Here is a 27,041-nt window from a genome sequence, read left to right on the forward strand (position 1 = left end):
TGATTAATTTTTACGTTTCAAAATTTTGTGAAAGACCACTACTTTGTTTACATTTTCTTACTGTTGAATCATTTTTAAGAAAAATATTTTTACAAATGCTATTTACTCGCAAATTTGCTAAAAATTTATCTACAGCAAAAATTTCAAGATTTACGGTAATTCTTTTTATTATTTTTTAGACTCTCTAATTTTGTGTCCGCGATTTCTCGAAGACTACTGGATAGAATTACATGAAATATTCAGAAAAGATGTATCGTTTAATGAACTTGATATATCTGACCGATTTTTTGAAAATTCTTATCTGGTGCCAAGTTATGGACCTTTTTCTGAATTTAAAATGACATTTTGTCCGCGGTTAATCTCAAGAACGGTACAAGATATCAATGTGAAACTTTCAGGGATTATAGATCGTGATAGATACTAACCAGGATGCGACCTTTCGTTCGTCGTCATTACTTCCGGTCTTTTGGACAAGCGAATTCAAAAATTGTATTTTCTAACCTTTTTTGTTTTTCAATATTTTGCAATTCTTGGAATGCTAATAGAGACCCTTATTAAAACGCTAAATATATAATTTGTTTAGATATTGGTAAATCTGAACTCTAGATATTAATATTTAAAAGTCTGAAGCGTGTTCAAAATGGCGGCTGTCTCCGTCAACTCCGCCATTTCGCAAGTGGGGGTTTATGGAGGCAGCCGAGCGTTTGCCGAACTAACACAAGGATAAATGTAATGTAAAAGTCTACTTGGATTGTCACGTAGTAGTTACGTTGCAATACTGTGTAAAACTCAAGCTTAATCGCCGTTTCACTGCTTTAGTGTCACTTGGCTAGATACCATATGTAATGTGTACTATGTGTTAAATGTACCGGGTACTTTCTAAACCTCGAAATAAAATATAGGCGATACGAACGTTCTATTTTTATTTAGTTTCATTGAAGCAATCACACCTATTTAATAGAAAATTACAAAGAAAAGACGCAAATATTTACTCGCGGCGTCTGGCGCAAAATTGTGAATACTGACCCTTTTTTCATAATTCTAAGACTGGTATACTGTTGTAGAAGTATAAACAAGTAAATTTAGAGTATAGCTCCAAATAGCGTAATGTAGAAGTATAAACAAGTAAATTTAGAGTATAGCTCCAAATAGCGTAATGGATAGCTTGTTGGACTTTCACGCTAGTCACCCAGGTTCAATCGCCCGAGTGTCAAAATTTTTTTATCCACATTTCAGCTCAATTTTACGTGGAATGTTTTCCAGAATCGGACGGAAGACCTCTCGTTGCTCGCAACGAGATCGTATCTATTTTTTTATTCTTTTTTTATTGCCCCCAAAACATGAACAAAGAACAAAATGACAAATTGCCATTTATATTGAATTAAATGGTCGCGAAATGTAGGCGGGAATCGAGAGTTAGCATGCGTATTTCTTTCATATTTCCTATTTTGCTCTAAATTGTACGTGAAAATCTAAGAGTTTGTTATTTTGAAATATAAAATCTTACAGAGAAAATAATCAATAAAATAATTTGGAATATTAAAAGAATTTCAAGCTCTCCAGTCGTCCGTGTGGCGCAGTGGTTAGAGCGTCTACTCTAGTGTTGCGAAGTAAGGAGTTGATCCTTACGTATACATATTACTTATAGTAATATCGAAATTGCTTATGGCTATTTACGAGTCGTGTTTAGCTTTAATTTTTAGCATGATTCATAACTTAATCTGTATTTACTTTTCAAAATTATTTGTAATTCAATCCGTTCGCCGTGTATACAAGTATTTCCTGCAAACTGGTACAGGAAGTTATGATTTCAAAATTTCCCTAACTTTATTATTTCTTTTCCCTCTTATTTTTCCCATGATTAGTAATTTATGATGCTATAAAATATAATTTGCGTTATAGTATTTGTTAATGATCATCGACGTGAGAGAAAAATTTATAAGAAAAATGTCTTCAAGATTTGTCTTAAATTTTACGTTATTATTAACCAGCATTTTGATTTTGTGTTCCATTTCTGTTAAGGAAGCTTATAGCCAAAAGAAAGTAAACTGTTCATCAGAAGAGGGATGTATTTGCAAACAGCAAGGGCCATTTTACAAAGCTTACTGTGCCGATCTTTCTTTGCAGCAAATTCCTAATTTCACGGTGAATGTGAACTGGATCGACCTGAGCCAAAATGAAATATGTTCCTTCAATTCAACCGACTCGGCAAGAATTCCACAAAACATTAGTGTTCTGAACCTGACAAAAAATTGCATAGAAACTATTCAGGGATATCCATTTAATAGATTTAAGGAACTGAAGATTCTTAAATTAGACTACAACAATGGTATTAGTTATACAGAGTATAATTTTTATGGAGGTGTTTTCAGATCCTTGACATCGTTGCAGGAATTGGATATAAAGAACAGTCCAGCTTCAACTGATCATTGGAAATTTCCAGGAAAGGTTATTACTGAGCTAGTTTCTTTGCGAGTTTTAAAAATAAATGGTCTTTCAAACATGACATTTTCTAAGAAGCTAGAGGAACTGCAATATCTTGATATATCAGGAAGGACTGGTAGTTTTTGCTCCATAAGGTATGTAACGAAAAGCTTTTTCGAAAACCTTCCTGCGTTGAGACATGTAGACATAAGTTATTGTCTTATCCGTTACATCGAGAAAGGAGTGTTCAGCAAACATCCAAGTCTGTCATTTCTTGATATATCAAGTAACCGCGAGATGGGATTTAGCGTTTTACCAAATGTCACGGATTCCTTCGATACAACAAACATTAAAACTTTCAAATTTGATTCCATAACCTGCAGCACGGGAGTAGGAACAATACTCAGACATTGTCATCTGCAGAATCTCTACAATACATCTCTCGTAGAACTTTCTGGTGCATTTAATCGACTCGAACAATTCCAAGTAGGTGTGCTGAGAAGTCTTCCAAAATCACTGAAAGCGATAAAACTGGACATGAATAGATTTACTCCAGGAAAATACTTATTTGAACTGAGCCAGCTTTCAGGGCTAGAAGTAATGGATATATCTAGACAATACGAAGGGTTAACATACCCAACTGTTTGGGCAGATCCTTGTGAAGAGAATGCAGACACCATATTGGAAAATGAGTGTACCAGAATTAACCAATATAATCATTTTCTATACAACAGTCATAATAATTTAATTGAAAGTAAAAATGGCCACTTTAACCCTGTTAACATATCCAAAACATACGCAACAATTTTTTTTCCTCCAAAAGTGAATGGAATTTTTATGCACTCAATTCACATTTATGGTAAATTACGAATGTTTGGTATTCATGGAGAAAATTTGAGGAAAGTTCATATGCAAGATAATAGCCTCTTCGATTGGGAAGGGTCTGTGTTAGGTGTAGATAATGTAACATATTTAGACATTTCTAGTAATCATTGTTATAAAGTAACAAGTTATTTTTTCATCAGTTTTCATTCCCTCCTCACTCTGAATTTATCAAACAATATCTTGGGTTTGTCATTTGCTGATGATTTAAAGGGAAATATTTTCCAAAGTCAACACAAACTTAATGTTCTGAACATTTCAAATAATAAAATTGAATTTCTACCAAGAAACTTTTTTAAACACACAGTTCAAATGATATCCTTGATTATTCGAAACAATAAACTTTCCGATTTTCACTCATATGTAAATCATATGAGGAATTTGAAATTCTTAGACTTGGCAAACAACAGGATAAGCTCTTTGTCCCAGGCAGGAATGAACTCACTTCAACAACTTTTAGACAACAGACAGGTGGAACTTACAATTGATCTTTCAGGAAACGTTTTTACATGTTCGTGTCAATCTCTTAAGTTTTTAAAGTGGATTGCCAAATATAAACAAACGTTTAAGAATCTTGAAAATTACAAATGCTCCGAAAATGATTTCGGTTTTCAGTTTTCCAAATTAGATGATTCGCTCGAAAAACTCACAAGACTCTGCAGGTCTTACCTTTCAATATATTTGTCAACTGCAATTGCTTTCACACTAATTGTATGTATATCAGTTGCGATTTTTGTTTATAAATACAAATGGACGTTGCGATATATCATATATAGAACCCAAAAGAGGTTTCATAATCGTGGAAATTTTAATGGCAACATTCAATCAACCGTACATTATGAATATGACGCATATATTTCATACTGTGGAAGTGATAGAACGTTTGTGTTATCTGAAATGCATCAACAGCTAGAAAATTGCCGTGGATTAAAGCTGCTCATTCGTGACAAAATTTTTCTTCCTGGAGAGTCCAAGTCCACCTCTATTATGGAAGGTTTACAAGATAGCTCAAAAGCAACTAGTGCTAATTGTAACGGGAACCGTTACAGATGTTCCCCAAACGCTCCCCAACTCCCTTTTGGTGCCATATTCCCTGTAAGCTTCATTAAATAAGACAAACTCTGTGCATATATGACTTGAACAACGTTTTCCCAGAAGGATACCAATTATATTCAAATTTTACCATTGCACCTGTGCGCATGTGAATACATGTGCGATATGACCATATCATCTTGTCTACACTACCTATATATTTTAATATACTATATATTAAAGCATTCAGTTCAAAAGTATTAAAAATCACTCATTCAAGTGTTTTTTTTTAATTTCACTCGTTCGAAATGCACGCACGTGCGTGCACGAGCATGATCACCATACTTTCTTGTAGGAGTCCCTTATATCTATCAGTATTCTAAATCCCATCCTGTTTGGTTGAAAAACAAGGGAGTTATAGCCATTTCAAGTTTCAGCCAATCAGATTGCAGCACACGTGCATGCGCGTAATTTCATGAATTTTTTTCTATATCATCTTGTAGGATATCCTAATGCATGACTATGTTTTAAATTTTAAAGCATTTCGTCAAAATACAAAGGAGATATAGCCATTTAAAGTTTCAGCCAATCAGATTGCAGCACACGCGCATGCGCAAGCTTTCATGAACATTTTTATATATCATGCTGTAGATCTTCATAATGTAGGACTATGTTCAAAATTTCAAAGGATTATGACAAGAAACAAGAAAGATATATTGAGACTTTAGTTTCAGCCAATCAGAGCAAAGCGCACGTGCAAGCGCGTGAGTCCTTGCTATTTTGACCATGCCAGCTTGTGCATACTACTAATGTATCCTTACATTATGAGTTTCAAAAAATTTCATCAAAAAATAGAAAAGTTACGGCAATATCCATTATATTGGTCATTTCACGTGTTGCACGTGCACGCTCTTGCAAGCACGTGCGCGCAAAATGACCTTGATTCCGCAAATCTACATAACATGTCTACTGACCCTAAAAAGGTTTTACCTACATCGGACGAGCAGTTTACAAGATCATTCCCGGACAAAAAAGTACCCAGGAAGAAGAAGAAAAATAATAATAACTAAATACGATCTCGTTGCGAGCAACGAGTGGGTCTTCCGTTCGATTCTTGATGAGATGAGATCAGATTTTGATTGAGATTCTCATTCTTAAGTAATGATTTTCCATATTCTGTAAAAAGACATTGAACATTAAAGACTTCTAAAATCGACTTTTGGCCCCTCACGGCCCCTAATATTAGGGATCAGCCCTTTTTTCTTCATAACATTTTAAAGCTCTCAGGATTATGAACACTTTTTGTTCAACAACTATTCAGAGATTCTTTTTCGTTTTCGAGTTATTCGCAAAAGAAATATTTAGGGAACAGCCCTTCAACTCCCTAATGGGGACGTTTAGCGAAAAATGAAAGGTTGCATATTGTTCAGAACATCATTTTGAACATCTTTTGTTCAATATTACTTATCAAAATATTTCTCACTTTTGAGATACAAAGCGTCAAAGATTTTGCCTACTGGCCCCTTGTGGCCCCTAATTATGTAATGTACGACTTTAAAATCATTATATACTGTTGTAGATTGTTGAGATAAACATTTTTACTTCAGTAATGTATTACAAATTATTGACTGTTAAAGAGTTATCGAAAAAGACTTTTAGCCCCTCTTGGCCCCTAATTTGTGTGTCCAGCCCCTTTTTCTGGGTTTCATCTTAAAGCTCTTAGGATTTTGAGCACTTTTTGTTCAACAACTATTCAGAGATTCTTTTTCGTTTTCGAGTTATTCGCAAAAGAAATATTTAGGGGCCAACCCTTCAACTCCCTAATGGGGACGTTTAGCGAAAAATGAAAGGTTGCATATTGTTCAGAACATCATTTTGAACATCTTTTGTTCAATATTACTTATCAAAATATTTCTCACTTTTGAGATACAAAGCGTCAAAGATTTAGCCTTCTGGCCCCTTGTGGCCCCTAATTATGTAATATACGACACAAAAATCATAATATACAGTTGTAGATTGTTGAGATAAACATTTTTACTTCAGTAATGTATTACAAATTATTGACTGTTAAAGAGTTATCGAAAAAAGACTTTTAGCCCCTCTTGGCCCCTAATTTGTGTGTCCAGCCCCTTTTTCTGGATTTCATCTTAAAGCTCTTAGGATTTTGAGCACTTTTTGTTCAACAACTATTCAGAGATTCTTTTTCGTTTTCGAGTTATTTGCAAAAGAAATATTTAGGGGCCAACCCTTCAACTCCCTAATGGGGACGTTTAGCGAAAAATGAAAGGTTGCATATTGTTCAAAACATCATTTTGAACATCTTTTGTTCAATATTACTTATCAAAATATTTCTCACTCTTGAGATATAAAGCGTCAAAGATTTAGCCTTCTGGCCCCTTGTGGCCCCTAATTATGTACCATACGTCATAAAAATTATAATATATAGCTGTAGATTGTTGAGATAAACATTTTTGCTTCAGTATTATATTACAAAATATTAACTGATAAAGAGTTATCGATTAAAGACTTTTGGCCCCTTTCTGCCCCTAATGTGATGAGTCAGCATTTTTTTCTTGATATCATTTGAAAGATCTCGTTGTTCTGCACAAATGATGTTCAGTATGTTCTTACAAAATATTTATACTTTAAAAGATATGATGCAAAATGTCTCCAAAAATCAATCGTGATTCGTGTCCTAAATTTTGACCCCTACCGAGCTTCCATACTAGATACTTCCGGAAACTATCCAAACTCCCAGTAACATGGGGACATGTCCTGTATCATCACTGAAAATTTCAGCGCTCTAGCTCAAGCCGTTTTCGAGAAAATGAACGGACAAGGAGGTCCTCTGAATTTTGATAAAAGGGCGATAACTCTAGACCGGAAGTGATTTTCACAAAATCCTTCAGCCGGTATAAACTTCAGATTATCCTACAACATCTCTGAAAATTTGAAGCAAATCCATCCAACCAGCTCTGAGAACTCTTCTGCACAAAATTTGTGCAGAAAAAAAGAATAATAATAATAATAAGAAAAGTGAAAAAGAAACATAAGAATAATAGAAGGGTCTTCCGCTGAAGACGGAAGACCCTAATAATAATAATAAGAAACAGAGTAAAAACAATATGTTCCCCAACTTCGTTTGGGGAACATAATTTGTGTTGTTTCAAAGCGGTATCTGACTTCCAAGTGGCGCGATTATGAACTCAACATGGCAAAAGTGGAAGGCGTCAAAGACAGAGGAAGCATTCGTTTTGTAATTCTTATTTTAATGCCCGATGTATATAATGGGACTTACCCAAGTAAAGTAGCCGATTTGCTAAAACAGGATTGCTACCTGGAATATCCAGAAAACGAACGGGATTATGAAGAATTCTGGGAAAAACTGATACAAAAAATTTCTCAGAATATCTCTGGTCTCTAAAAGAAATGGATATAACAATCATTTAAAAACAAGATCTTTCATTATGAATTTTTCTTTGACTATATAAATAAAGCTCTGGAAAAAATGTAGTGAAGGTATTGGGTTTTTTCAATGTCACACCCGTGTAATTATTGACCTTTGTTATGTTAAATATATTACTATTATCAAATCCTAGTTTACTCCTATAATCAAGAATGGTAGATCACACATCCTGTCTTTTATCTTCGACAAAATATTGTTCAAGAGTGTTTTCATCAATGTACATGTAGATTTTGTCAATTTACGTTAATGATTAGACTAGATTTTATTTATATCTGAGACCATCTTTAGAAAACTGTTTTGTTGCCCTCTCCGGACCGACTGATTAAAAATGGCCCGACTCAATACATGTACGTTTTTACATTCCAGGACACAATTTTCCCCCTCTTATCCAGTTAAGAAATATTTCAAAAATTTCTGGAAAAAAATTCCTCGCCTACCTACCGACCCAATAATTTTACCCTGAGTGGGAGGAGGGCAAGCAAACATTCTTATAAAGATGGTCTGGGTTCTCTTATTCAAATGCTGACTGACGTTTTTCATATAAGTGTTAGACCATAATTTACACACCGAATTGTCGACAGATTTTATCCGTTATTTCCCGATCATGACAAGATGCAATCGGTGGGTGTGATTGGTCGGCAGGGGGTGCTTACTACTCAATGGAACCTGATCCAACCTTTGGTATTTTGTAGGTCCATGTTTGCTATGCTCTTTTTATTAATGGACTTTAAAGCTTGGAAACTCTACATTATTTTCATCTCTTTGTTGTTATATCTGTCTTGCATGGAAGTCTAACGTCATTAGATGTTTCTAAGCATGCGTGCTATTAATAAACAATTGGAATTTACATTTATGGATGGTAAAGAGAATGAATAATAAAATGGTAACCTTGTCGGCAAAGGCAACTTATCATTTTTTAAGGTGCTGACTGACTTTTTCATGCTAATTGTTGGACCATTATTTGCACAGTGATATGACGACAGATTTTTTTTTTTCGTTGTAATCCTGTGACAGGGGATGCTCACTCCTCCATCGCGCCTGATCCCACTTCTTGTGGTTTAGAGGTATGTTATTAATCTTAAATGTATGGACTTTTGAGCTTAAATACTGTTCGTTATCTCCATAAATTTCATCCATTAATTTCTAAGGGATTCCATAACTGCAAGAAAAAAGAAGCTTATCATGTTGTTTGTTGAATCAAAGAAGACCTGCGAACGATAGCATTGTTCTCCCGCCTACCTCCAAGTCAATTTTTAAAAGTTAACATATTCTATAAATTTTTAGGCTATCTAAATTTAATTCCCTGGTTCTCAGGCCAATTTTCTCCAAAACAGATGCGGGAGGGCGGCATTTTATTTTTCATTTTATTGGCAATAAAGTAGATGAGGGAGGTATTTTTTTTAATTTTAATTTCCGAATTTTCTTTAACATAAAGATAATTTTTTTAATCACAGATATACTTTCCATTTCTGGTCAAAATTTCTGCTTTATCCATTGCTTAACAGCGTGTAAACATCGTAGGTAATGTCCTCGAATGTATTTTCAAACGAAGTAGCCAAAATCTCATTGTAAATGGCTACCGGAAGTGATATTTGAATACTAAACTACGAAACAAATGAGGTCGGAATTTTTTTTTCCCGGATTGGTCTCCGCAATACCAACTTTTTATTTTATCAAAAATACAATAAAATCGGCAATGCGGCTACCTCAAAACGGATGCGCGCGGGCCTGAGAACCAAGATTTCAATTTTATATGGCCTTAATATTCTCTATAGATAACTATGTGGATTTTCATAAAATAATACTTATTTGGGAAAACAAAGAGAGATAACTCTAAAATTTTGACAAAACTTGTGTTTTTTGCTAAAGAAATCAACGGAAAACGGAAAATATTTTAAATCATCCCCCGTGTCAAAAAAATTCCTTTTTATGGGTAATATGGACTGTTATTTCACAAATTCACACCAAAGCTTTTTGTGTGATACGGGGGGGGGGGGGGGGGACATTTGTTTATTGACAAAAAACGACAAAAATGCTTATTTTCCACCAATTCCAACGCGATTTAAAACTGAAACATTATATTTTGTTAATATATTCATGTTTTATTTATTTGCTTAAAACATAAGTAAAATGATGAGTGAGGTGATTTGTTGTTTTTATTTTATTAATTTAGTAATAAAAAGGGGCAATGAGGCACCCTTCAAAGAGATGAGGGAGGGCCTGAGAACCAAGAAATTAATTTGTTATGGCCTCAGAATTTGTTAAAATTAATGGCACCTTTTAAAATCTTAAGTACCCCCAGTTCAGAAAAGATAATTAAAATCTTATGTGGGAACATTATCAGGTAGAGTTGATTCAAGTATCAGTATATGTTTGAATCATAACCTTAGGGGTAGGGTGGAGCAACAATTACAGAGGAATACATAAGAAATGAATCTTTCAATTCTTTTAAGACATATTGAGCCGGAAGACTTGAAATTTATGTGAACATTGTGTACATATAGATTCAAGTCCAACCAAATCATGAATCGAAGTGATTCACGGTGACCCACTACATGCATATGAGAAGTCTTCCATAGGAATGAACAGCAGCATTCTTGTAATTCAGGTGAGTGTTGTGGTCCACAGGCTTCAATTTGATATTTAAACCTGTCTCACTCATAATTTCCATCTCCAGCTACAAAACACTGAATGTCTACCTATTTTACCAATAAGAAGGAAAAAGTCAAAACGTCACATTAGGATTTTTAAAAAAAAAAACTTTTATTTTTTGCGTACATAACAAATGATATGTTTATCCTATTAGTAAACAGGTAAAAAGACAATCTCTTTGTGAAAATCATTAATAAGTTTGCATAAAAATGCTCTCATTGTTCCCTAGAACATCAAAAAAATCACTTGGATGATATGTATAATAATGGTGCCTGATTAATCGATGTCCAGGAATTCATAAATAACTTGATTACATGAGTGAAGAGATATTCCGTTTGTCATGACATTAGAATCTGTATTCTGTAATATGGGATCCTGAAAGTGATGAAGTTTGTGTATAAAGTAGATCAGATCTTGTAACTGACAATTAAAAAAAATCAACAACAGTTCTAATTAAAATGGTTTTAGATGTTTCTTATACAGTATAATATATGGTAATTAATACACCTTGTACATGTACATATTAAAAACTTGGGCACAACAAAAATTATTATTTCAACAATCCAGTAACATTAAAATACTTTCGTTATTTTGCACTAGGATCAAATTTGATTTAAACATGCCGTCATATAACCTTTTTTGGAGGTAAATACATATAATTTATATCATTTGATATTGAAAAGGGTAGTTTCCCTTATATTCTTAGCGATATGATCATACTTATACATGTAAACATTAATACACCAATAATTATTATATACTTCTAATTCTATAGAATTATAATTTTTGTTAAGTTGAAGTTAATAGTACTCAAAACAACAATTTGACTAAATAACTTACTAATACACCATTTTTATATTCATTTATACAAACAACTTATTCTTACTACATGTATCTATTTATAAATTGTTTGATCACAGGACTTGCAAAAAATGACTAGATACCATTGTTTACAAACATGACGTAACGTCACAAAAGACTGTAAAAGAGTATCTTCCCTTTGGTGTTATCTTAAACTCAAGGGAATTCTTATACAAAAGATCAACTGTATTTTTTAAATTTATCAAATAATGCATGATCTAATTTAAAAGATGAAAAAAAATAATTTGACATTCAATTTTTTATATATCAGATGATTCAGATCTCTTTTATGATGCTGGATGATATATGTCAAAGGTTTAAAAAAAAAATACCTGCATGTATACATGTATGTATAACAATTTCTCTATGAGAAAATTGAATGTATACATTTATTTAGTATGTATCAAATACATATATAATACATGTATTACAATAATAACTACATTATTAATTAAAGCTAAAAATATTATGTATATTGAAAAAAGAGTACTAATTTCAAAATACTTTTCAATATCACAGATAACGTTTTCAGGACGGTTTTGTTCTATAAAGGAATTCACTCAAGTTTATTCACAGAAAACTAACTAGATCTAGCACTTAAAATAGGGACAGGGAAAGTAAATAATTAAAATGAAGCAAAAATTAAAAAAAAAAATCAATCTACAACATGTTCTTGTACATAATATATTGACAACCTAAAATAAACAGAAACTGTTCACAACTCTCGAGTTAAAAAATTGCATGGAGGCGATAAACCAAAGAAGAGCTTCGATTTAGTTCATTAAAGGGGAGATAATACACATCTAATATCCTAGGCAATAACATTCTAGCATATACATTGAGGTATATAAGAACATATTACCCCTTAATCATTTCATAGAAATAATATGCACATTTCATATGATGAAAATAAAAAATATCTAACATTTTTCTGATACAGAATTATTTGTCAAGTAATTACCATACATGTTCATAAGAATTAAGTAAGCAAATTTAATACAGTAAATGTATATACTAATAAGTGGACACAACTTTTAGCGCAATTGTCCTGTTCAATTCGTTAGTGCAATAAAAAATTATCACACAGGAGCTTTATCAGTTACATATGTATTAGTTTAATCAAATATATTAATGTGTTACATATATTAGTGGAGGATAGATATTAAAATATCATAGCTGCTAAAATAAAAATGTTTACACAATACTAGTATGGTGCATTTTTCACTGATTTAGTAATATTTCATAAAATAATAAAATATTTTTCACCATAATCAACACAGAAAATAATAAGTTAAAATAAAAAAAATATCTATCATGTGTACATATTAGTCTTAAGTTACAATATTTGGCACAAAACCATTTTTCTGTATAGTTGAGGCACATACATTCTTCATGTGAAACAAAAGTTTGGATCTAAGTTGACGAATTGTTCTAGTGATCAAGGACACATTGTATAAAACATAAATAAAAGATCATATTTCTAAGATATATACTGACATTTAAATAATCTCAATTCATGCCACATCTCTTCTTTTAAAGTAAAAGTTAAAGATAACAAACGTGTCTTCTTGAAAAAAAGATTACAAGTTATTTTACCAAGCCACTAACAAGGCTAACTTAGCCTCTAACAATACCTATGTATAACTATGTCTAAACCATAAGAACACAGAAATCAATGAAGATTCTAGAAACATTCACGAAAGCTGGAAAATTCAGTTATAAACTGAGAATTCTAGACCAACCCTGATGATTCGTTTTTTTCCAAAACAGAAAAAAAAACAAGGTTCTAGACAAAAACTGCCTCACTTAAAACTTTGTTGAGAAACCCAAAGTCCAGGCCATCAAAATATTCTGCTGGCAAAGGATTACTTTTCATATAATATACATGTTAATATATTACACATTAATCAATAAACAAATTCATCCTGAAAAAAGAGGGGTTGCACATATGGACTTGAAGGTCTTCCTTGTTGAGGTTTAGTAGACAATGTCTTCATCATCTTCCACATTTGACCTCAGCCTTCTGGAAGATACCGTGGAATTGTCGATTTCTGGGAGATCTTCCGCCAGTCCCCAGTTACGAGTAGACGAAACTAAAAGGTAATTTTAGTTTTAAATAATGAGAGAGAAGTTGTGGAATGCTCTTAAACATATTGTTATTAGTTAGACATATTGTTAAGTTAAACATATTGTTATAAGTTAGAAATATTGTTAAGTTAGACACAAATAATGAAAATCCTTATCTCTACATTAAAGTTTCTTTCTTTCAAAAGTATATAAGCCACATCTTATTGAATTGCACAAGACTAATTATTACCAGTTAAGATCATATTCAAAACACTATTTATAAAATGTAAAATCAATTTTGTACCCTTATTTACCACAAGTTGCTACTTACTCGAAAAATCAATGTCTCGGGGGGTATTTTTCTTTTTATCCCAGTTGGTGTGAGAGGTGGTCATTTTAGCTCCCCGCGGAAAGAAAGGTTTCCCCATGGGGTTCATGGTCCAAGAGAAATCCCTGTCCCTCCCCTCTTCCCCCGAGAGGGATTCGTCGTCTGAGGGATAGGTTTTGTTGTTTCTGAGGTAGCTTTTCTTCTTGCGGTTGGTTTTTATTTCTTTGTCATCACCTACAGGTATTAGTATTACAGTTGTAAATGTTTCATTCATATAAAGTACATTTTCACTGTCAGAGAGATTAATATTTAATTATAGCATTCAAATTTTTATTTCAATTCAAATGCATTTTCTGCTGTAAGAGAAACAAATCTGTCCACATAAAAAAATTAAATGATACATTTTTTGTCAATATTTACTCAGCTTATATAAAATATACAGTACATGACTGTGTATATACAAGTACATATTATGCATCTTTGTCATATTTCTAAGTAAGCAAGTAGGTTTGCATCTCTGTCATATTTCCAAGTAAGAACTTTAAAGTAAATCCTAAAGAAATACATATAATAAATCATCAATACCCTTATACCCTCTGAGTGTATATTTCTATTTACATGTTTCAGCCACATACCTTCCATGGCATTTGCTCTTTTTAGCCTCTCCCTCCTTGGCGTGACATCATCATCAGTTTCCTCCTCTCCGGCCAGCGTACGAGGAGTGGTCAAGTCATGCCCATATCCATTGACTTCATCTTCAGACCTATATTTCTTCTTACTTCCTTTCTTCTTCTTTTTACGGGTCGTCAATTCCACTTCATCATCCACAGTTTCTTTACTGTATCCATCATTGGTAATCCCATTCTGGGCCCGATGTAAAGAAGACATTGCGTTTACTTCAATTTTTGATAAAGAGTTCACAGATTCCTTGTACCAGGTGTTTATCTCCCCTTCCCTCTGATCATCCATAACTTCATTAGAAGTAGTCCTAAAACTAGAATAATTCTGATTGACAACCTCCTCAGAATTTTCCTCTACATTTTCCTTCAAGGCCTTAAGTTTGGGTTTCTTCTTTTTCTTTTTGAGTTTCCTCACTGGTGATTCTTCAGTGAATTTGGTTCCTATGGGTCTCTGTAAGGGAGGTAATCTAGGTGTGTCCCTCTTTTGTACTGGAGGTAGAAAACCTTCATTGTCATCATCATCATTTCTGTTGTTGTTGTTGTTTATGGAGTTTGCGTATAATAGAGAATTGCTGTAGTTGAGGCGGCGAGCTGAGCGAGGAATATCTTCATCAGAGCCTTCTTCATCGTCTTCATTAGCTTCATCATATTTCTTCTGTTTTTCTTTCTTTCTTCTATTTTCTTCTTTTAGTTTTCTTTCCTAATGACATAAAAAAGAAGAGATTTATATCATGCTTGTAAGCAAATTTTCCTTTTGTTTTTGTAAAGAAATGTTTTTACTTATAAGAGTACTCCATTAGCATTTCAGACTATTTTATACTGAATAGTATTACTCCATACTTTTTTAATTAAAATGTTTAAAGTTGTTTATCTGCTGAGTTCTTGGCAATGAATAGGCATTCAAAATATGCTATATTTTGGGCATAAATATAACCTTCAAATAATCACAAAATTAATTCTTTTTTTTTGTGGGAATGTATTAATTTTGAATTAATATAATTAAACTCAGTCACCACAAATTCACATCTACAACAGACATACAGCCATTGAAAGACTTTTTTGACACTTTTCATGTACCAGGTAATAGAAAATGTGTGAATTTAACAGTAGAAAGATTCTTTTAACACAGAATAAAAATACACTTTACAGTGTAAATAACAAAGTGGAAAAAAGTATGTGCAAACAGTTAGCATGTTAAAAAGATAAATTGAATTTCACACAACTCTCACGCTTTCATAACAGACTTTACCATGCCACAAATTTGCTATTTAGGTTTGACTGAAATTGCATAAAATTTTCAATTGATTCAAGACAATCTGTGAAACACAGTTAAGAACAATATAAAATGTTGAGAATTTAAAAAATATGTGTAAAAGAGTATCTCCGAAATCAAATGTGATTTATATATGAAGTTTAAATATCAAATTTCATGAAAAAAAGATATTTGCTGAGAGATATTTTGAATCTTTCTATTAATAGCAATGAATTAATGTAAAAAAAGGGAAAAGTTTGTTTAGAAAAACAAGAGATAATATCAAACTATTCAGATATAGAGTTGTATGAAATTAGACAAATAAATAAATTATCTGTATTAATATAAGACGATAAAACCCTCGGTCCCCTTACCTTTTTCTCCAAAGCCTGAACATCAAGTCGTCTAAACGGTCCCCCGTCCATTTCTTCAACACCTTCATCCTCATCCTCTTGGGGCGGTTTGATGCCTAAACGCTCATTCTCTTCTCGTTCTTTTCTTTCCCTGAATTAAATATTAATCAGATATAATTAATTACATCTGCTGGGAAAGGCAACATAAATTGTATACCATTATTCAATATGTTTTTAAGCATATACATAGATTTATCTTTGCTAGACAAGAGTTTTTAGGTGACTCTGAGTAGAGCAGATCAAAAATCCTTAACAAACAAAGATGAGATTGATCAAATCTTTTAACTTAAAATAAAGCTTTAATGCACATGTATTTAGTTTTACATCTCAAACTTCTTTTTAATGGAAATTAACTTTAACTCCTTTTTTAAAGCCTTCATTTAAAATCTTTGTATATAATTTCTTTATATACCCTTATCCCTTTACAACCCCTAATTGTGAGACCCCCTCACCTCTCTTCCCCACCACCAAACAAACCTCCACTAAATTTAGGAGCCCCTCACCTCTCCCCACAAACCTCCACCACTAACTTTGAGATCCCCTCACCTCTCTTCCCGTAATTTCCTGACCCTCTCCCTCCTAGCCTCCAGCTCCGCCTCTCTCTTTTTTCGATCCTCCTCCATGTCCCTTTCTACCCGTGTGTGGTACTTCTCCCAGTTGTGGTCAATCATCCCACACAGCCATTTAATTCCATTCTTTATACTTGCATCCATCTTTTTCCCAGTCCCTTTAATGGCGGAACATGTTTCCTGAAATTATAAAGTGAGGTTTTTGATCATGTATATGCCTCAGTAAGTGATGTAGGTGCTGCAAAGTATAGGAGGAGGACCATTTATGAAAGTATTAGAAGTATATAATTTTCATGATTTTCTAGCGAATGTGTCAGTTGGATTGTTGTTAGTAAAATAAAAAATTGTGTTATGCCCTCCCAGAATTTTCTGTTTATAGATCTATAAAAGATGTCAATTTTAGACCATCTAATGATTACAATGATCATGAAGAGTTACACTTTCAGGACTTTTCTTAATGCAGGACTGCTTCATTTTTTTACTTAACATTGCTTGGGTGGTGAAAAGCACTGTTTGGCACCAATGCTGTATACATGCTATATTGATTTTGCAAGACATCAAGATATTATTGTTCTATTTAATTTTTATTCCTTCATATCCATCCCACTGACAGTCAGACACCGATCTTAAAACAGTATTTGACTTATTGACGAATAAACATAAAAGAAAACAAAGGAAGGAATGCATAGTAATTTTCTTTTTTTAAAAATAGAAGTGTATCTTACAATTCTACACGGACACTTGTTGATGTTGACAAGGTTCTCCAGACTGAGCTGCTCCATGATGTCTACCTCATCTAGGGCTGACTCCTGGTCCTGCTTATTGGCCAAACTAAATCACAAAACACAAGTTATACACCAATGGAAGTTACAAAAAGAACATTAGTCTGAAATGTGTCTAAAATCTCTTAAAATGGACAATTAAAGACATTTTAACGGTATGGCTTTAAAAAAAAACCTTCTATTTGAACTCTTAAATTTATGCAATAATAATTGAATCAACATTTTTGAACGAATCCATTACTTTTTCCTGAATATAATTATGCATATTATCATGATTATGAGCACATTTGATACAAGTGAATCATTATAAATTTGTTATTTATACATAATTTAATTCTGGTTGTAACGCTGTATTTGATTGGATAAAAAATTTACTTCATATCGTATAAAATGGGTTGCCTACGTCACAATGACTTACGTCAAAAACGTATCAATCCGCCTGACGTTACATTCAAATTTTGTACAAATTGAAGTCATTTTGTTAGAACAATCATCTTTTTTCCTTACATCAAATGAATGAAAATTAAATTATAAGCAATGAAATTAATAGCTACCCATTTTATACGGTATTTTTTTATAAACCGCGTAAACTGCCCTAACCCACTTTATACCTTATAAAATGGGTAGCTATTAAATTCATTCCTTAAATAATTAAAAGTTGAAAATTTATAAACTTTTACAAAGTTCAGTGATGAATTTTGCAATTTTTAATGTTCCTACACAGCCTACCTTGAAAATTACCTCATATGCAAGTAATATTTGGTCATAAGCACAAAATGAGGCTAGTTTGGGTTTTTTTTTACAAGCCTGACAATAATTTTATCAGTCTAGTGCATCAGACTGGTGATCTATTTAGCATAGAACAGGCAGACCACATCCTGTACTTTTTCTAAACTTACAGTAACACTGGTTTTCCCTGGACTTTCTCATTTTCCAGTAAAATCTTCAGATTGTGTTTCACTTCTTCCATTCTGTCCGCTGCCGTGGAATCAACCACATACACAATTCCATAAATTTCTGGGAAGTATGTCTGCCAAATGTCCCGGATCTTTTTACCACCACCCAAGTCATAAAACTTGATGTCATAATGATGAATTCCAATGTCAGCATTGTTGAAGCCCACGGTAGGTGTGGTGTCGGTGTGGGGTTCTGTTTAGAAAAATTCAGAAGAGATTGTTTCATGACCATTATGACTATTAGGAATTTTGACATTTTTACAAATATTTTGTTGCTGACCAAATGATACATGATGATCAAAGAAATGCACTGATTAACTGACAGTGATCTGAAATGTTGATCATGTTGATACTTACACAGTAAATTCCATTTTTGCATGCAATTTTACCTTTTAGATATTATTATGCTAAGACTGTCAACAGCTATTTATGAAATCTTAAAACAGTACTTTAATTTTCTTTTTACATTCATAGTGTAACCAGGGTTATGTATTATTTAATGCCATACTATACTTGCATTGCAAATATGTGAGAATGTGGTGTGTAAGACTTTGTGTGAATGAGGTAGTTATTATTTTTAGACACATGACTTTAATCCCATTCACTGAATTCCCGCTTTCACGCACTAACATCGGGCACTCTTAGCCTAGCCGTCAAACTGGTTAGATGTCAATAACAGATAGCAATATTTGTAAATTCCTGTGTGTGTCTCGGTAAGAAATCCATTCTAAAGTAAAGTCTATTATGTTTTAATTATCTGTCTAAACATCTGTCTATGTGTCGTCTATATATTGTGTGTATTTGTAATATTTCAGGTTTTTCTGAGGTTTTATTTCTACGTTAATAAATTAATTGAACCTGAACCAGATGTTATTTCCGATATTCTACCACTGGCTACAATAGCTTAGGAAAAAGCTGGATTGTCTATAAATGTTCATTTACCTCCTGCTAAAACTTTCACGGTGGTTGTTTTTCCTGCATTGTCCACACCAAACAGTCCCAGTGTTAAAGTCCTGTTAAAAAGAAACAGTATCTTTCAGTGAAAATTCCTTTGTCTATGAGTTTGTTTTTCTGTTGCTTTGTATATGTGCACTATCAAAGATATGACTACAGTATATGAGGGTATATTTGTTATCATATATTTTATTAGTTTTGTTTACATTTCATTAATTTAGAGGATATGTGTTAAAACACACATAATAATGAATATTTTTTAAACAATTACACAAAAACCTAAATTGACCATACTGATTGCTCAAACATGGATGACATGATATCTACAGATCTCTACATATTTTCTTGAACCTTTAGAATTAAACTCACCTCTTTGGTTCATGTTTTCGTTTACACAAACAGTTTCCCATTTGGATAAGTTAAAAGCTGTTATTAAAAACAGCTGATTTTGCCCGGTAGTAATGAGCGACTTGACGTGTATGCACTTGATGTGGGATCGTTGGTTCTTGTTGTTGGAAACCAGAATATAAATAATAGAAGACTCTCAGTCAGTGGGAACAATCTATTAATTGTTTTAGCTGAATAAACCAATAAAAAATTCTTTTTCAGATCTCACAGAAATTTAAGTTAAAAAGAACCTTCACGAATTAAATATTACGAATATAAACATGATAAAGAAACACGAAATCGATCGTGATACACGGCAGCCATGATGACAACAAGTTGGTCGTTATGACGTCACAGGAATCCGAAACTAAGATATCGACATGTGCCCCAGTACGGAACTGTTAACGTGGAAAAGGCAGTTTTTCGTTTCTCAAATATTTAAAATTTTTAAAAACAAGATGTGATATTTATTATACATAAATTTTACTCAATGATGATTCTCTAAAATAACAGTTTGAAGTAATGATTTTCTTTCTTGCAGGTATGTAAGAAGTACGGTGGCCGAGTGGTTAAGGCGTTGGACTTAAGTTCCAATGGACGAATGTCCGCGTGGGTTCGAACCCCACCCGTACTAATATTTTTTTCCTTCTTTAATGTCACATCAATTTAGACCATAAAACATGTATATTTAAATTTAGCTGCAGATCTAGCGAGAATTATGGAAAAAGAACTTCTATTATGAGTCTATCAATGCAAATGTCAATGTTATATATTCAGAGAATATACAAGCAAAATGTGCCATTTTTATGCAACCTTTATTCTTAATATTACATTTTTTATATAAAATTATGACAACAAATATTTTTAAAGTCACTTATTGTTTAAAATAAGGATATATGTAGACATAATGAATGAACAAGATTTAATGAAAAATAACAATATTACATTAATTTTCCTCTTTTTCGTTCTCAGTTTTTCCTTGGTCCGCTGTATAGACAGTCATACATATGATGAATGAATTAATATGTATCATACTTAAAAGATCGAAGTTTAAAAAATATGCAGTATATATAAACTTGTTTAAAGTGTACTAAATGCACGAAGTACACAGGCACGTAGCAGTTTTTTAAAAAAATGAAAAATGCAGTATATAAACTTGTTTAATATTTACTAAATGTTTTCACTATACTATGGTAAAATAGTAAAGGTAATGTTACGCCCCCCTGGCCCCCCAGGCCTTCAAATCGCTTTGATCTGCACATGTTCAAAAATAGTTGTACAAGTCAGTCAGATATATAAGTGATTTGAAGGCCTGTGGCACGAACTTAATATTTGTTTATTGCATGTGGAAGGTATAAAACAACACATGTGAAGGAAAGTCCTGCAGTAAACTGGTATATGCCTGTTTTCCATCCTGACAGAAACTTCGAATTGCATGTCGTATTTTTCCCTGCATAGATCTGTTCTAATCCCAAAATGACATTGGTTTTCCAACTGATTTCCTGTATCTGAAATGAAAAAAAGTAAATTATGATGAGAGAGAGAGAGATTACAAAGTAGATTTATTTTGGATTCTGAATTAGAGGTCAATTAACTCACCGATAAACCCTAAAACACTGAACTGTTCCGTTAATACCAACTAAAAAGTTTATGAGAGCAAGATTCAGATTCTTTGGTTGAATAATGAAACACCATCTGGTCCAAATATAACCTGAAAAAGTTCAATGCATGGGAACAAAATGTTTTCTGAAACAGGTCCATAGGAAGCGATTTATTTCAATTTTAAGAAGACACAATTTTCACCTTTGCATGGGAATGCACTTTCACTGTTCAAAGCTCATATAAAATACTAGCAAATAAATAAATATGAAAGGTCATCCGATTCAATTACCGAGGGACATACATGTACATGTGTACCATTAAAGATTTTGGTAGGATATTATATATCGGCAAAGATTTATTAGTGGACATGCCCCAGAGAGAAAGGGAGAAAGAGAGAGAGAGAGAGTGGGGTGGGGGTGGAGGGGTTTGGTAATTTGAACACAGGTACTTCTGGACAAGACCCCCCCCCCCAATATACACTCCTGTATAGAGAACTCTATTTTATAATACCAGGGGTAGGACTTTTTTTTTTTTAGTAAATCGTCTATGTTATTTTGGGTTTTTTCATATGGAATACATTGTAAATAAGTACTAAAAACATAATTCATGAGAAAAAAATATTTTTACCAGGGGTATATGTTTTTTAGGGGGAGAGGGTCCAGTCCACAAGTACCTGTTGGTTTGAAAATAGTATGCAAAATTACATTGCAGCAATATACAATAAAAATACTTATTATATGAATTTATGTGCAATTTTTCATATGTGTATTTTTTAATTAATTATATATTTTAGCAGGATTGTTTGTTATAACTTACCTGATAACATGGAGGTGGACTGGAAAAGACTGATGTTAGAAGCTGGTCTCAGGAGATCCCCGATTCCTGCCCCCACCAAAACCTACGGATGTATCATTGTAAAAAAAAAATCCCATGAATTTTCAAGATTTTGTAATAATAATAAAGTTTTGCTTACTAGTATACTCGTTCATATTCATAAAGTAAAATGAATATATATATAATATGCAGCAAAAAATGTGTATTGGAAATTATTCTTTCCTTGGATTTGTACATGTAGGGTTAATGTACCCGGTAAATATTTACCCATTTCATGAGTGGAGCCCAGAAGAATATAGTTTTAGGACCTGTAAAAAGTAATGAATGATTTTCAAATCATATGCACTCAAATACGTATTTGCATAAAACAAATACATGACCATGCAAAATATTACACATATAAATGTCCTCCAAAGAAATTTAGGACGCTCTGACCTATATAGCTGCACCTATAAGTACACGGTAATAATTTCGATAATTTCGAGTATTTGAAAACAAACCTGCTTCATGATTCCACAAAGGACGAAATTTGGATGGAACGAATTTGTCTACAGACCTTATGATGAATTGATATGCTCTAGACATATCTTCCCGATGTTTGCTTACTGAGAGATTCTACATGCCCGTAAAGTTTGGGGACCTCACATCACACCTAGATAACAAGTGTGGATCACAGTGTGTACATAGACGAACAGGGTGATATCGCTTGATTTTATTTAAAGTTTAAGGGAAAAAAAGAAGAACAGATTAATTTTTTTTTTATTATTATTATTCATAATTTTTTCACTTTTAACAAATAATAAGAATTTTACCTTACACAATTTTGATAATTTAATTAATGCATTGATCATGTAACATACCGAAGTTGTTTTGCATTTATTATAAAAATTAAGGCAACATTTTAAAGCAATATGAGCTGCAACTTTGATGTCGGAATTTTTTGTTGCAAAATTGTAAATAAATTTTTCAATGACAGAAAAAATAATGTTAAGAAACTTCTGTTGTTCATATTTGCGATGGAAGAACTATTTGTAAGCTTCGATTGAATCAAAATTACAGTATTGTCGTCCTGTACAACAACTATTTCTTATACAAAACTGTACATTGGATTGTATATAGAAGTCTTTCTTCTGCTTTATTTTAGTCTAATTGATCAAAAAAGTTTAAGTTACATACAAACTAATCATAATAACACATTTTAACAGCAAAATAAAATTTTCAAAAAAGCAACTCATATTGCTTAAACGTATGATTTCATTTTGCTATCGAGATCCGTCAGAACTACTCAATTAGGATACAAACAAATCAGCGACACAGTTGTAAAAAATTGCGTATCTATCGATGTATTTGTAGCTCATAATTCATTACTCTACAGCATGGTGACTAAAAACTTTGACTTTAACTTGACAAACAAATTTTATTTTATATAGTTATTATATATATAGTGTTTTTTGAAATTACATTGAAATTTTAAAATGCATGATGTTAATGAAATTAACTTGTAATTTAAAAACTTTATCTCTTATACCTGAATTTTTCAATTTCGAATAAAATTTTGTAATATTCGTAAGAAATGAACCTTTTTGAAACGACAAGAACCTGCAGAATGAATACTATCCTTATAATTAAAAAAAAAAAGATGACGTGAAAATTTTCTTTTCACCAGCAAAAAAGTATTATAAGTTTGTGATCGTACATTGGCGCCTGGACGGGACCGGAAAAAAGCGGGCCCAAAAGAGTTATAAAAGAGCAGACCAAGGCGGCAGTCGCGTTACTCACAATTTTTCCATAAAATCATTTTATTTATTTATAATTCCTATAACTGATGCCCCCTTTTTTAAAATGCGACATAAAAAATAAAACATTAAAACGTACCAATGCTGGTTTTACTTTATTTTGCTCGACTATGATTTCTTTTTATATAAAGATTGGAAAAAGAAAGATTATCGTGGATTGCGGAGCAGAACGAAACTAAGGGATCACTTTACCCGGGGTCTGTCTGTTTGTCTGTCAAGCCTTATTTCTCGAGAACTGTAAGAAATAGGATTTCATATTTTGCACATATATAGGATGGTAATATGCGTTTTGTATTTTGCCATGATTACCGATTTCTTGACTTTTGAATTTAACCTTTGACCATCTTTAAAAAAAAGTTCCCACTGTAAATATACAGCTTATTTTCTCTCTCCCCCTTCTCTGTCTCCACTCTCCTCTCTCGCTCTCCCCACCCTCTGTCAAACCCATCTCTATCTTCTCTCTCCCCTCTCTCTCTCTCACTCTACTCTCTCTCTCTCCTTTCACGCACTCTTTCTCTCCCCTGTCCCTTTTGTCTCACTCCCCACTTTTTCTCTCCCCCACTCTTTCTCTCCCCTGTCTCACTCCCCCCTCTTTCTCTCCCCCACTCTTTCCTTTCTCCACACTCTCTCTCCCTCCGCTCTTTCCTCTCTCTCCACTCTCTCTGTCCCCGCTGATTCTCCACACACAGGCTCTCTCTCTCCACACACACACAGACACACACACCCTCCCCCTTTCTCTCCACACATACTCTCTCTCTCTCCACAAACACCCTCTCTCTCTCTTTCCACACCCCCCCTCTCTCTCTCTCTCTACATCCCTCTCTTTCTCTCCACACACATCGTCCCTTTCTCTCCACACACACACACACACACACACCCTCTCCACACACAAACACACTCTCTCTCCCCACATTCCCCGCTAAGAGATAAGCAGTTGTCTCGCCTTTCTCTTTCCCCACGATCTCCCCACTTTCTCACTCTCTCTTTTTTTATTTTTATTTATTTTCTATGCATCTACATGCAAATAAAGTCTGCAGACATTTAGGGGGAAAGTTTTTGTCCCCTTAAGCTTATTGCCAAAAAAAACATTTAAAGGGGAAAAACCCAGGAGATACAGTTATCACTAGGCCTTCGCCGAACCTCCCCAACCCGGGGTTAACAACCTCATGTTCATTTCTTAAAGTTATGTTTTATACAATATTAATGTGAAAAAGAAAAAAGAAGGGGGTGAAATTATATGGGGGTAATTCTTCAACGTGAATAATGATTTATACGGTCGGAAAACAACCTTATTTGTAGAATATTGACCAAGGGCCATTTTTAACTCACCCCACCCCCATTTCCTGTAATTATTCTACAGGGGTTACACTGGTTTTCTGTAAGAGTAATTGCGCTTGCTTTGTTTTCATCGGTCATAAATTGAATTCTGTATAAAGATCGTACAACATGAAAAGCATGCGCAGATCTAGGGGGCGTAAATGGACACTTTAAGAAGAACGGTGTACCAGTGAAAACAGAAAGACAGAGACGGCCGGTCAGACAGACAGACCGAAATTAATACCCCCTATGTCAGTGAAAGCGGGGGACAATAATTGCATTTTTTATTTATCCGAGAAAGGACCACATCTTCAATATATGTACAATCACTTTGCAATCAGTAGCTGTGATACCTATAATTATTTTTTTCCTTTCAATTACAGCAAAGCAATAGGAACGGGACAGCAGTCGCCAATAATTTTTCTGATATATTGTAAATATAGAAAGCATGGCCACTTTATGCTTATCCCCTCAGTAATAATTTGATACATGTACCTACCTACATGTACCTAGTCCTTGTTGCACCTGGAGGCCCCAGTAGAAAATCACGATTTCGACGGGACTTTAAAAACCAAGACTGATTTTTTTGACAAACTTCTTCAAATGAGAAAGATATACGGTATTTCAATAATAAAAAAAAACACAAAACAAAACAAAACAAAACAAAAAAATAGAGGTACTGTCGATGATACTTTCTATGCACAGTCACTCCTGTAGAGAAAGGATATACCGGTATTTCAATAATCAAAAAACAAAAAAAAAAAAAACAAAAAAAAAAAAAAACCAAAAAACAAAAAACAAAAAAAACAATAATATTATTATTAGATAGAGTCTTGCAATGTACATTTTAAATTAAGTCTTCAGACGTTAAAAATCATATAACAAAACTCATTGAACTAACATCTAACCATTATGAATCATTTTTATGATTTTTTTTTTCTAACATTGTATATCAAAACTATGAAATATAAATGTGACTTGTGTTCAAAAATTTTATATAAATTGCGTATTAAGTTTTGGGGACCTTCTTTCACCTTGTCCCTTTGTTAAGAAATAAAGGAGAAAAGAAATAAACGTGTGTTCAAATTAATACCGAATAGCATTGAAAGTTCACTGAAGGCAAAATCTGCTATTAATGAACTCTTTTCGTCTTATGAACATTTTTTAAATAAGAAATGAAAATATATTAATTCTTTTTTCTCTATCGTGCCCATAAATTACAATTAATAATATTAAATGGTGTATTAATTTAAGAAAAAGATATGTATGAATGAATAAAACATATGACATTCATTTGTTAATTTTAGAAATGCAATTGACATTTAAAAAGAAATATACTGTTGCTTCCAAAAGACGTCCTGATACTTTTTTAAAAAAATAATTTTTCTGTCCCAAAAGTTTTACTTCATTGTTGACAAATTGACGAGGCAGGAGAAAGAATATTCAAAATCAAAAATAATTTTGTTAAAATCGTAATTCTTTACTTTGGATGCCCACATATAAATTCAAAATGAAAAAAAAACCCCAAAGGTATACTGGAATATGTTGCTTTTAAAATGTGAAAAAGGGTGAAGTGAAATATATGAAGATAACGAACAGTATTCAAGCTCAAAAATCCTTAAAACAATAAAATGTTAAAGCAGAGCAAACACAGACCTGCAAAACATCAGACGTGGGATCAGGTGCTATGGAGGAGTGAGCATCCCCTGCTGACCGGTCACTCCCGCCGTGTGCTCCTAGCTTGCCATGATCGGGAAATAATAAAAAAAAAGTCGACAATTCAGTGG

The 27,041-nt window shown here is 33.0% G+C and overlaps 2 protein-coding genes and 1 non-coding gene across 3 annotated transcripts; 1 reads left to right on the top strand and 2 right to left on the bottom strand.

Annotated features, from left to right (window-relative positions):
• Nucleotides 1–12,476: 12,476 nt before the first annotated feature.
• On the bottom strand, nucleotides 12,477–20,054 carry LOC134267401 (ADP-ribosylation factor-like protein 13B). Its single transcript, XM_062749618.1, has 9 exons — nucleotides 19,688–20,054; nucleotides 19,307–19,377; nucleotides 18,308–18,557; nucleotides 17,352–17,457; nucleotides 16,604–16,806; nucleotides 16,019–16,148; nucleotides 14,348–15,092; nucleotides 13,716–13,946; nucleotides 12,477–13,410 (listed from the first exon to the last, which is right to left on the bottom strand). The coding sequence occupies exons 1-9, from the start codon at nucleotides 19,726–19,728 to the stop codon at nucleotides 13,295–13,297; spliced, it is 1,893 nt and encodes a 630-aa protein (XP_062605602.1). The 5' UTR covers nucleotides 19,729–20,054; the 3' UTR covers nucleotides 12,477–13,294.
• Nucleotides 20,055–20,256: 202 nt separating this feature from the next.
• Nucleotides 20,257–20,339, top strand: Trnal-uaa (transfer RNA leucine (anticodon UAA)). Its single transcript has one exon. It is a non-coding gene; the product is annotated as a tRNA-Leu (tRNA).
• A 617-nt stretch (nucleotides 20,340–20,956) lies between these two features.
• On the bottom strand, nucleotides 20,957–22,781 carry LOC134267402 (mitochondrial pyruvate carrier 2-like). Its single transcript, XM_062749619.1, has 5 exons — nucleotides 22,642–22,781; nucleotides 22,409–22,449; nucleotides 22,124–22,205; nucleotides 21,305–21,416; nucleotides 20,957–21,213 (listed from the first exon to the last, which is right to left on the bottom strand). Exons 1-5 carry the CDS (start codon nucleotides 22,724–22,726, stop codon nucleotides 21,171–21,173), a joined length of 363 nt encoding a protein of 120 aa, XP_062605603.1. The 5' UTR covers nucleotides 22,727–22,781; the 3' UTR covers nucleotides 20,957–21,170.
• Between the last annotated feature and the right edge of the window lie 4,260 nt (nucleotides 22,782–27,041).

Source organism: Saccostrea cucullata, unplaced genomic scaffold (assembly GCF_032062105.1).
Source record: "Saccostrea cucullata isolate Sc308-1 unplaced genomic scaffold, CSIRO_AGI_Scuc_v1 ctg284, whole genome shotgun sequence".
Taxonomy (NCBI): Eukaryota; Metazoa; Mollusca; class Bivalvia; order Ostreida; family Ostreidae; genus Saccostrea; species Saccostrea cuccullata.

Excerpts from the sequence above, each read along its gene's own strand:
- LOC134267401 (XM_062749618.1), bottom strand. The coding sequence starts at position 19,728 with ATGGGAAACTGTTTGTGTAAACGAAAACATGAACCAAAGAG. Across the intron at positions 19,378-19,687 it reads CGAAAACATGAACCAAAGAG|GACTTTAACACTGGGACTGT; the intron begins GTGAGTTTAATT and ends TCTTTTTAACAG. Across the intron at positions 17,458-18,307 it reads CAGGGAAAACCAGTGTTACT|TTTGGCCAATAAGCAGGACC; the intron begins GTAAGTTTAGAA and ends TTTGTGATTTAG.
- LOC134267402 (XM_062749619.1), bottom strand. The coding sequence starts at position 22,726 with ATGTCTAGAGCATATCAATTCATCATAAGGTCTGTAGACAAATTCGTT. Across the intron at positions 22,206-22,408 it reads GGGCTCCACTCATGAAATGG|GTTTTGGTGGGGGCAGGAAT; the intron begins GTAAATATTTAC and ends ATACATCCGTAG. Across the intron at positions 21,214-21,304 it reads CAGTGTTTTAGGGTTTATCG|ATACAGGAAATCAGTTGGAA; the intron begins GTGAGTTAATTG and ends TTTTCATTTCAG.